Here is a 12,269-nt window from a genome sequence, read left to right as displayed (position 1 = left end):
TTGTAAGTCACCAGTAATTGAATACAAATAAAAAAAGCGTTTGGATGAAGTGAATAGAGAAATAGAATAGAGAAATTTGCTATGCAGGGTCAACAACAAAAAAGTCAAATGCATTTTAAATTATGGCAATACCTTTCATTTGATCATCTTTTTCTGTTATCCTTTGTTGAGCTTTTCTGAATACTCGAAGATGAGTGGCAAAATCATCAACAAGTCGTGTGGTGAAATAAGGCTGCCAGTCCATTTCTTTTGATCTTACAGAAAATAGAGTATACATCAACAGAAATGTTTAAAGCAGAACACTAATTTATTTTAATGCTATTGTAAACAGTAGTTATCTAAGGACATGAGAATTATAATTTGGTATTACATTTCTGAAAGCCTATACAATTACTATATGAACAATCAACAGTATGGTCCTGCTGTAACTTATCAGCTCAGGAAGATCTACAGAAGGCTACACACTCAAACATGTTTCCATGTTTAGATTGATTGATTGTACAACACTAGAAAGCTTTATATCAACAAAAACACCACACACGGAGGACAAGAAAAACCTTAAATAATGTAGGATTTCTTACATGCTATAAATGAATTTACAAAATCAACTATAACGTATAATGTACAACAGTAATTTCAACATTTGCATCAGACCGTTAAAAATGAGCATATTTGCATTTTTCATAAATTGTACTAAGCATAAGAAAACAAAGGTTGAACATTTGTACTGTGTCTCAGTGTAATACTAATAGACCTCTCAGACAGATCTGTGACATTACTTGTGAAAAATATGTTGCCAAATTATTTTCTTCTCACACCTTGCAATATGTAATCATATTAGAAATCACATTAGCTATAAGCAAGTTCAATATTATAAACAAGCAATCATTTAAAAAAAAAATCACATGAACTGTGAGGGAGCCAGTTATATTGCTGACATATTATACATTTGGTAAAATAGCAGCCACCATTTTATGATATTTATGTATTAACATTTCATTAGTGCTCTTAGGGAAAAAAACACTTTCTAATTGTGTAGACTGAAGGAAGTTCCTCCCTTTTGCTTTTAGTAAAGCAGGAGGTAGGCAATCACAGCTCCTCCTCGCTAGGCATTCCCAGTACGGGTTCTTTCTTAACTGAAAGAGCAAAAGTAAACTACTTTGGTACCTACTCTGCCTAAAAGGGCCCCACTACAACACTCTTAAGTAAAACCACCTTGGTTTCTGAACAGCTTTCCCACCAAGATAGGCAAGAAACTTTACAAATGGTTGAGCCTACAGCAAAGTCTAGTCTAGAAGCATGAACTGGGGGGAAAATATGAATAGAAAGCATTACACCTTGAAGAGTATAACAAAGCTATGACTCAGCAGCCAAATTGTTCACTTGTAGTAAGTACCTAATAATCAAACAAAGAACATTAGGTGGCAGCCTTACCTAATTCCTCTGACAAGCATCTCCCAAGAAGAAAAAGAATTATGCCAAAAAATCATCCACCTACCTACAGAACAGCTATATACCAAGCTATAACCACTGTAACAAACTTGAGCAGCCTTTTTTTTTTTTTTTTTTTTTTTGAGTTACAGCCTATTGATGGCTTTGCACCAATTCTATGAAATAAAGTTCTTAAAGATAAGAAATGAATAAATGCAATCTTCTCAATCTTACAAGGACAGCAAGTTCTACTTTAACGTCAAAGCAGGTCAATCTAGTCATAACTAATTAATTAGCACTCCTATAAGCTGTTACATTTTTTGCCTATAGCCAAATAGCGCTCAAAAATCTGTGAATTTTTTCCCTCCCTGTAAAAATAAACCAATTAAGTAATTGCACAGAATCATAGTAGTTAAAAGATGGAAGCAAACTGCAATCCATCTCCTGCAAATGCAGGATTATTTCCCACAGTACACAGCCTCCCGTGTTGTTTAGTCTGGTTTTAAGCGTCCCAAGTGACAGCATTTGCAAGTTTCCACTATCTTATAGCCTAACAGATTTCAATGGTAAGACGTCTTCTTGATATTAAGACTAATTTTCCGCATCTATTTCACCCATTATTCTAGTTCCATCCCACTGTTCACCCTACATTATTTTTCACCTCCATTGGCTACTCCTGTGGGCATTATGTGCCAAAAAAATTAAAAATTCTGTGCACAATATTTTAAAATTCTGCAAATTTTGACAAAACAACATTACATAATCATGCCAGTTTCAATTATTTTGATAATTTATTTAAAAATACCTGTCAGCAAGTATGTCTGTAACAATACAGACACACTCAAAATTTCCCCCAGGAGTAGAGAGTTAAAGAAACCCCTATGACAACCCAGTTCCTGTTTCTCTTCCCCCTTCTCCCCCCAACAGCCCAGCCGTGGGGGCAGACACACACAACCCCACCCCCGCAAAGCCCACCTGAACCCCCAATACACCCGAACCACCTCCTCCCTAGAGTCCAACTGCTGGGGTTCCCCAGCCGAGATACCTGCACCCCTCCTCCGCAAAGCCCAGCTGTGGGCACCCCCGCCCTTGCCCAGACACCCGTTCCCCTCCCCCTCAGAGCGCAGGGATCCAGAGGGAGAAATAGCCTGATGCTCAGTCCCAAGCTTACACAGTTTCCTACGCACCACCCTCTCCTTCCCTCAGGGCATGCTGTGAACTACAGCAGCCAGGAACCCTCTAGCTCCCTCTCCCTCCCCACAGCAGTGTCTTCTATATGCAAGCTGGGCTCTGCTGAGTCCACTGGCCCCAATGGTGGCTAGCAGCACTGCAGCCCATTTCTGTGGGGGAAAGGAAATTCTGCATGCACAATGTAAAATTCTGCATTGTGCAATTGCGCAGAATTCCCCCAGGAGTAACTGGCAATAAAACCCTTACTTTTGAAATGTAGGCAAATTAAATACAGATATTAATCTTTCCTCAAATCACTGTCACTACCACTTGATTCTCTATAAAAAGGAGTAGTTGTGGCACCTTAGAGACTAACCAATTTATTTGAGCATGAGCTTTCGTGAGCTACAGCTCACTTCATCGGATGCATACCGTGGAAACTGCAGCAGACTTTATATATACACAGAGAATATGAAACAATACCTCCTCCCACCCCACTGTCCTGCTGGTAATAGCTTATCTAAAGTTATCATCAGGTTGGGCCATTTCCAGCACAAATCCAGGTTTTCTCACCCTCCACCCCCCCCCCACACAAATTCACTCTCCTGCTGGTGATAGCCCATCCAAAGTGACAACTCTTTACACAATGTGCATGATAATCAAGTTGGGCTATTTCCTGCACAAATCCAGGTTTTCTCACATCCCCCCCCCCCCCATACACACACAAACTCACTCTCCTGCTGGTAGGGCTATCACCAGCAGGAGAGTGAATTTGTGTGTGGGGGGGTGGAGGGTGAGAAAACCTGGATTTGTGCTGGAAATGGCCCAACCTGATGATCACTTTAGATAAGCTATTACCAGCAGGACAGTGGGGTGGGAGGAGGTATTGTTTCATATTCTCTGTGTATATATAAAGTCTGCTGCAGTTTCCATGGCATGCATCCGATGAAGTGAGCTGTAGCTCACGAAAGCTCATGCTCAAATAAATTGGTTAGTCTCTAAGGTGCCACAAGTACTCCTTTTCTTTTTGCAAATACAGACTAACACGGCTGTTACTCTGAAACCTGTCATTATGCAAGGCACTGCATTTAGCCGTACGGAGTGGAAATCTATCAACTGCATGAAAAAACTTGTACAGATACAGACAGACATCATCTTCCTTTCCAAATGCAAACAGATGGACATCGTACCAAAAGGACTGAAGGTAAAAAATCCATTACAATCTACATACCACACAGACTATGCTGACAGCTTGTGCCACACGCTCTCAAAGAAACTGTGGAATCACCTGATCAACATCCTCTACAGCAAACAGGGAAAGATTAAGAATGAGCTCTCAAAAATGGATACTCTCATAAAAAAACAACCTTCCACACAAACTTCCTCGTGGCTGGATTTTACTAAAACTAGACAAGCCATTTACAACGCACACTTTGCTTCTCTACAAAAGAAAAAGGACACTAAACTTTCTAAACTACTACATGCTACAAGGGGCCACAGCAATGGTTCCCTCAACCCACCTAGCAATATTGTTAACCTATCCAACTATACTCTCAGCCCAGCAGAAGCAGCTGTTCTATCTCGGGGCCTCTCCTTCTGCCCCTCCACCCCCACGAACATGATACAGTTCTGTGGTGACCTAGAATCCTATTTTCGATGTCTCCGACTCAAGGAATATTTCCAAAATACCTCTGAACAACATACTAATCCACAGAGGTCTCCCTACCAACACTACAGAAAGAGGGATTCTAGGTGGACTCCTACTGAAAGTCGAAACAGCAGACTGGACTTCTACATAGAGTGCTTCCGCCGACGTGCACGGGCTGAAATTGTGGAAAAGCAGCATCACTTGCCCCATAACCTCAGCCATGCGGAACGCAATGCCCTCCACAGCCTCAGAAACAACTCTGACATCATAATCAAAAAGGCTGACAAAGGAGGTGCTGTTGTCATCATGAATAGGTCGGAATATGAACAAGAGGCTGCTCGGCAGCTCTCCAACACGAGTTTCTACAAGCCATTACCCTATGATCCCACTGAGAGTTACCAAAAGCAACTACAGCATTTGCTCAAGAAACTTCCTGAAAAAGCACAAGATCAAATCCGCACAGACACACCCCTGGAACCCCGACCTGGGATATTCTATCTACTACCCAAGATCCATAAACCTGGAAATCCTGGGCGCCCCATTATCTCAGGCATTGGCACCCTGACAGCAGGATTGTCTGGCTATGTAGACTCCCTCCTCAGGCCCTACGCTACCAGCACTCCCAGCTACCTTCGAGACACCACTGACTTCCTGAGGAAACTTCAATCCATCGGTGATCTTCCTGATAACACCATCCTGGCCACTATGGATGTAGAAGCCCTCTACACCAACTTTCCACACAAAGATGGACTACAAGCCGTCAAGAACACTATCCCCGATAATGTCACAGCTAACCTGGTGGCTGAACTTTGTGACTTTGTCCTTACCCATAACTATTTCACATTTGGGGACAATGTATACCTTCAGATCAGCGGCACTGCTATGGGTACCCACATGGCCCCACAGTATGCCAACATTTTTATGGCTGATTTAGAACAACGCTTCCTCAGCTCTCGTCCCCTAAAGCCCCTACTCTACTTGCGCTATATTGATGACATCTTCATCATCTGGACCCATGGAAAAGAAGCCCTTGAGGAATTCCACCATGATTTCAACAATTTCCATCCCACCACCAACCTCAGCCTGGTCCAGTCCACACAAGAGATCCACTTCCTGGACACTACAGTGCTAATAAACAATGGTCACATAAACACCACCCTATACCGGAAACCTACTGACCGCTATTCCTACCTGCATGCCTCCCACACCACACGATCCATCGTCTACAGCCAAGCTCTGCGATACAACCGCATTTGCTCCAACCCCTCAGACAGAGACAAACACCTACAAGATCTCTGTCAAGCTTTCTTACAACTACAATACCCACCTGCAGAAGTAAAGAAACAGATTGATAGAGCCAGAAGAGTTCCCAGAAGTTACCTACTACAGGACAGGCCTAACTAAGAAAATAACAGAACACCACTAGCTGTCACCTTCAGCCCCCAACTAAAACCCCTCCAACGCATTATTAAGGATCTACAACCTATCCTAAAGGATGACCCAACACTCTCACAAATCTTGGGAGACAGGCCAGTCCTTGCCTACAGACAGCCCCGCAACCTGAAGCAAATACTCACCAACACCACATACCACACAACAGAACCACTAACCCAGGAACTTATCCTTGCAACAAAGCCCGTTGCCAATTGTGCCCACATATCTATTCAGGGGACACCATCACAGGGCCTAATAACATCAGCCACACTATCAGAGGCTCGTTCACCTGCACATCCACCAATGTGATATATGCCATCATGTGCCAGCAATGCCCCTCTGCCATGTACATTGGTCAAACTGGACAGTCCCTACGTAAAAGAATAAATGGACACAAATCAGATGTCAAGAATTATAACATTCATAAACCAGTTGGAGAACACTTCAATCTCTCTGGTCACGCAATCACAGACATGAAGGTCGCTATCTTAAAACAAAAAAACTTCAAATCCAGACTCCAGCGAGAAACTGCTGAATTGGAATTCATTTGCAAATTGGATACTATTAATTTAGGCTTAAATAGAGACTGGGAGTGGCTAAGTCATTATGCAAGGTAGCCTATTTCCTCGTTTTTTCCTACCCCCCCCCCCCAGATGTTCTGGTTTAACTTGGATTTAAACTTGGAGAGTGGTCAGTTTGGATGAGCTATTACCAGCAGGAGAGTGAGTTTGTGTGTGTATGGGGGTGGGGGGATGTGAGAAAACCTGGATTTGTGCAGGAAATGGCCCAACTTGATTATCATGCACATTGTGTAAAGAGTTGTCACTTTGGATGGGCTATCACCAGCAGGAGAGTGAATTTGTGTGGGGGGTGGAGGATGAGAAAACCTGGATTTGTGCTGGAAATGGCCCAACCTGATGATCACTTTAGATAAGCTATTACCAGCAGGACAATGGGGTGGGAGGAGGTATTGTTTCATATTCTCTGTGTATATATAAAGTCTGCTGCAGTTTCCACGGTATGCATCGGTATATTTTTTTTAAAACTTCAGCTGTTATACTGCAATCTACCGATGATATTTTGTACTGGCTTAAACGCATGTTTATAGAAACACAAATTGTCTTACCTAGTAGAAAACTGAATGAGTGCATTTTGAAGAGCCTGCCTGATTTCAAGAAGAAAGGATTCATCATCACTTAGTGTATAATACCAGTACTGGACATAGTCCCTCAGTGAAAACTGGATTACCTAAAATTTAAAAAAAGGATACAAAATATCTTTTAGCGTGTGAAGATGCAATAGCTGTGTCATTTAAAGTTCATATGATAAAGAATGCTCTCTCATATCCTTTACATCACGGTGATTGAGACACCGCTATACAGATAACTTAACCTCAACGTTGTTTATGTTTAACTCAGTCTCTCTACTGTTGACTAACATTCACCCTTCTCTATTGTTACAATGGTGAAAACTCCAAGGCATCTTTCAAAACATACAGAGACAAGGCTGAGCATCAAAAAACAATCCCTGAAATCTTTGCTTTTACCAATATATTGTTATGCTTATACAGACATGAAACATACCTTAGACTATGCAAATTTACTCACCACTACATGAAATTCTCAGACTTCCTGCAGTTGTGGTAGGCCCCAAACACAGTGAAACACCATTGTACTGCTTGGCTTGGGGGAATGATAAGCAGAGAAGCTATGCAGCAGGACTCCACAATTCCTTGCAACTAAAATGCTACTCTCTCCATATTGTTTGAGCAATGGGGTGTTGAGATGTTCCCACAGTGGATTTACCAACTACAGAGATCTACTGCCCGCAAAAAGGAAGGATGTGCAAACCACAGCCTCTAATCATCACTATTATAGCTGTGGCTCAGACATATAAGTACCATGCCCTATGGTTGCAGAAAGGTGGAGAAATATTTAATCTGCAAATCATAACTCTTGTTCTCTATGACCTGTGTGTTGTAGACATGGTTAAAGGCATGGTGTGATGCTGGCAGATGAGGCTCTTGCCAAGACTGCAGGCATTAGCTAAGAACTGAAAAACTCATAGCTGGAGACCAGACCAGTTCAGCTCTATGTTAGTTTTGCTTAAAATAGGTATTAGTCTTATAAGAATGTATTTAATGTTTAGATTATTAAATGATTGTAAATTGCTGTATGCATTAATCTTACTTCTAATGTCCACATTCCATGCAATAAGAAAATATGTAAGTTTTACTTTATAACTCTCTAAATGTTTGCTCTGAACTTGTGAACCCAAGCATGGGAATTCCATCCCCCAACTGCCCACCAAGGACAACAATCAAAATTTAACTGAGCCATTAAAAAGCTTTCATCCACCATGGAGAAGTACATACAGAAGGACTCATCCCATTGCTTTGAATGCTGGAGGAGAGAAATAAAAATCGCTGATGTGAAGATTTTTCATTTCTGCGGTTTGAACACTCACATGGCCGGAGACACCAAACTGCAGCCAGAGATCCCCAGGGGCTGCCCCTGGGTTTGCCCTGAATGACACTTTGAATTGACAGATCACGACAACTCTGTCACTCTTAGAATTTAGATTGCAACTCATTTGTGCATATTTGCTTGCTTTGTGTGTATATACACACACACACACATATATATATATATACACACGCACACCCCTCTTCTTTCTCTTCCCTAGTTAATAAAACTTCAGATTGTTTACTACAGGATTGGCTACAAGCTTTGTCTTTGGTATAATATCTATGGTACCATTTGATCTGGGGTAAGTGACTGGTCTCTTGAGATTGGAAGCAACTGAAATATTGTGTGATTTTTTGGTGTAAGTGACCATTTATCAGTAAGTTGAGTTTGTCTTGGTGGCAAGATAGACTCTCCAGGTTAAGAAGTGACTCCACCGTCCATCACTGTGACTCCTTGAAGAAAAGGAGTACTTGTGGCACCTTAGAGACTAACAAATTTATTTGAGCACAAGCTTTCGTGAGCTACAGCTCACTTCATTGGATGCATTCAGTGGAAAATACAGTGGGGAGATTTATATATAGAGAGAACATGAAACAATGGGTGTAACCATACATACTGTAAGGAGCGCGATCACTTAAGGTGAGCTATTACCAGCGGGGGTGGGGGGGGTGGGGAGAAACCTTTTGTAGTGATAATAAAAGTGGGCCATTTCCAGCAGTTGACAAGAGCGTCTGAGGAACAGCGAGGGGTGGGGGGGTGGGGAGGAATAAACATGGAGAAATAGTTTTACTTTGTGTAATGACCCATCCACTCCCAGTCTCTATTAAAGTTTAAGTTAATTGTATCCAGTTTGCAAACTAATTCCAATTCAGCAGTCTCTTGTTGGAGTCTGTTTTTGAAGGTTTTTTGTTGAAGAATTGCCACTTTTAGGTCTGTAATCCAGTGACCAAGGAGATTGAAGTGTTCTCCGACTGGGTGTTCCCCACCCCACACTGTTCCTCAGACATTCTTGTAAACTGCTAGAAATGGCCAACCTTGATTACCACTACAAAAGGTTCCCCCCTCCTCGCTGGTAATAGCTCACCTTAAGTGATCACTCTCGTTACAACATGTACGGTTTCATATTCTCTATGTATATAAATCTCCCCACTGTATTTTATACTGAATGCATCCGATGAAGTGAGCTGTAGTTCATGAAAGCTTATGCTCAAATAAATTGGTTAGTCTCTAAGGTGCCACAAGTACTCCTTTTCTTTTTGCAAATACAGACTAACACAGCTGCTACTCTGAAACCTGTGACTCCATGGTAAGACTGATATAGTGATCCAAGAGTTCACATTTGTTACTGGCTTGGTAAAATCTAATTATAGAACATACCACCAATTTGTGGTGTCTGCCCAGAGGTAAGCACTTATGGTTGTGAGCCACTACAGACAACGTGACATACTGTAATCTTTAAATCTTCATATAATGCTTAGTGGGAGTACTTGGCAAGTGCACAAGATTTAACATGTACTAAAGTGTATGATTTTGCCCTGCATCATCATAGCAAAAATTGTGTCAATGGGGAGAATATCAATTTCAACAAGAAATTTAAAGAGTGAAAAACTGGCAAGTTTCCTCTTTTTATACTATCAGCTCTGCACTCATAGCAAGTAATGGATTTTGCATGAAAAAACACAGTAACAAAGGTGGCAATCCATTTGTCTCTCTTGCAAAGCTCACACTACTTTACTTATGCTGAGCAGCCGCCACCATTCTTTTTAATGGTCTAGTTCTATACTGTAGTTTATTGACTCCTTGCACTTTTACAAAGGAGATAGATTGCCAGGAGTCAAACTACATCCATAAACTATAAATAAGGCTGCGATTTAGTCATGGAGGTCACAGAAATCATAGATTCCGTGAGTTCCAAAGACCTCCGAGACTTCAACCACCCCCAGCTGGGAGCTACAGGGTCCCCTGCTGGCAGGCGACCTCCTGCCACTCCCAGAAACTGCAGGCAGCAGGGGGCCCCCAGAGCTCTCTGCCACCACAGACGGCAGGGGGGACCGCCGCAGCTCTTCGACAGGAGGGACCCCCGGAGCTCCCAGCCTCCCTGGCAGCAGGGGGAACCCCCGGAGTTGGGAGCCGCCAGCAGAGGGGGACCCTGGAGCTCCCAGCCTACCTGCAGCTGCCCAGGCTCCTCATTTTATCATGGATATTTTTAGTAAACATCAGGGACAGGTCACGGGCTTCTGTGACTTTTTCATTCTTGCCTGAGACCCGTCCATGACTTTTACTAAAAATATCCGTGACAAAATCTTAGCCTTAACTATAAATACAAATATTATGAAATATTCAAGTATAATTTTTAATAAATGCATCATCATTCAAGAACTATTTTCATAGCCACAACAATCACATTCTGACACCTACTTTACATATATAAAAACACAGCAAGCTGGCAATAAATACCATGTCAAAATGAGTATTCCAGGGTCACAACTAATCTTGTAAAACCTCTTCCTCCCCCCCCCCCCCCACACACACACACACAGACACACTTTTAGTAGGGTTTAATATAGATATAAAAACATCTCTCAGACAATGGAAAGGGGAAGTGAAGACAGCCTTGAGCCTGGGCTCAACATTTGAGAACTGTTAGGTACATGTGAGGGTGGTAATAGCTCTCACTTAAGTTTTCCCTTCTAAGCAGCTTTCTGAATTACTGAAGAGTGCTTCAACTGCAATTTGCTTAGTCTGAATTTTGCAAGGAGATCAGAGAGAGGAGGCAGAAGGATATACAATTTATCTGTTGCACACAATCCTTGCTGTCTATGGAAAGCTAAGCATTGGGAATAGAATTCTGAGAGTACTTAGTGATTTGGCATACAAAGAATCCAAGTTGTGAATTTTTCCTGACTGTGCTTTGTTGCAAGTGAACTTCTCCATGGTCAGTCAACAGCTGAGAAAGATAGGGATTAAGTTTCATTTATCAGCTCCTATAAAGGATATAGGGGAATGAAGGTGAACTAAGTAACTTTACAAAGAATTTGAGCTTTTTTTTAAAATTGAAAAAGTTTCTAAGCCTACATAGTTGCAAAGATAACTTCCAAATAGAACAGAGTGTAAACAGATTAAGTGCTGCCTTCCTGAATCTGAAGACAAACAACTCTAGTGCCTGTTCTGTGGTTCAGAAGACTTCCCAAGCAATAAAAAAAAAAAAAAAAATGAAGATTCTGAGCAGGACTGAAACACACAATAGCATCAAATTCACTTTTTCTGTTTGAGATGACTATGAGCCGAAGTAGAGGTAAGTCCTGGAGATATTCACAGAGAAGGAACTTTTTTTTTTTTTTTAAAAAAGGCAATTTGGAAGGAGCACCATAGGTCATCCCTCCAGAATCAAAAGTATTCTGGGGGCAGGGATTGATGGGGAAAGAAGGAGTTAGAGAAAATGCTCCACACCCTGGCTGAAAGCTAGATAGAAAGAAATCATGGAATTTGAGGACTCCAAATGATTCCAAAGTTGCCCCCTCACCTTCTCAACCTTCTGCAAAAAAGGCCAAATTAGAGACACGCTCATAAATTGTATAGTTGATATGATAGAGATCAGGATGACAATTTTAACTGCATCTTGAAACATACTAGTTTGGTACTATACATAATACCTAATTTGTACTAATTTAGATAGAGAATGGTGAGTTGTAGAGTACCATTAAAAGATGCGTTTTAGGGAGGAATGGATATAGATAAAGTAAGTACTCTCTAAGAATTATTTGCTGTACAGAGTTTGAGAGCTAGTACTGGGGTTTGAAAACCAGTTATAACTTTTTTGAAGAAGTAAAAACTAAACTTTTAATCAGGCACCTTTTTTCCTGTGTTGCCACTACTCAATATTAAGCACAGGATCCAAAACTTTTGAAGAGATGTATGTTATACCTAGGCTATGTCAGCTATCATTAAATTTACTTTGGGAGAACAAACATTTTTAAAATAAGTCACCTTAAATAAAAAAAAAAAAAACCTCCTGAAAATGACATTGTTAATTATGTAGGTAGTACCAAAGGTATGCTAGAGGCTTAACCTTATTCTGAGTATTTAACATATTGCTATAGAACAACTATGGGTTTGTA

At 41.2% G+C, this 12,269-nt stretch overlaps 1 protein-coding gene across 2 annotated transcripts in view; it reads right to left on the bottom strand.

The window, feature by feature from the left end:
• The window catches only part of SNX13 (sorting nexin 13), a 158,575-nt gene that overhangs the window by 85,493 nt on the left and 60,813 nt on the right, over positions 1-12,269 (bottom strand). For both annotated transcript variants that reach the window (XM_084620186.1, XM_084620187.1), the window contains exons 5-6: positions 6,810-6,931; positions 133-254 (exon numbers count right to left, since the gene is read on the bottom strand). In XM_084620186.1, coding sequence (XP_084476312.1) covers positions 133-254; positions 6,810-6,931 — 244 coding nt within the window. The remainder of the gene's footprint in view (positions 1-132; positions 255-6,809; positions 6,932-12,269) is intronic.

Source organism: Lepidochelys olivacea, assembly GCF_965140295.1.
Source record: "Lepidochelys olivacea isolate rLepOli2 genome assembly, chromosome: 2".
Lineage (NCBI taxonomy): Eukaryota > Metazoa > Chordata > Testudines > Cheloniidae > Lepidochelys > Lepidochelys olivacea.
The sequence above is the reverse complement of the archived record's forward strand: the minus strand, read 5'-3'. Positions and strand labels throughout refer to the sequence as shown.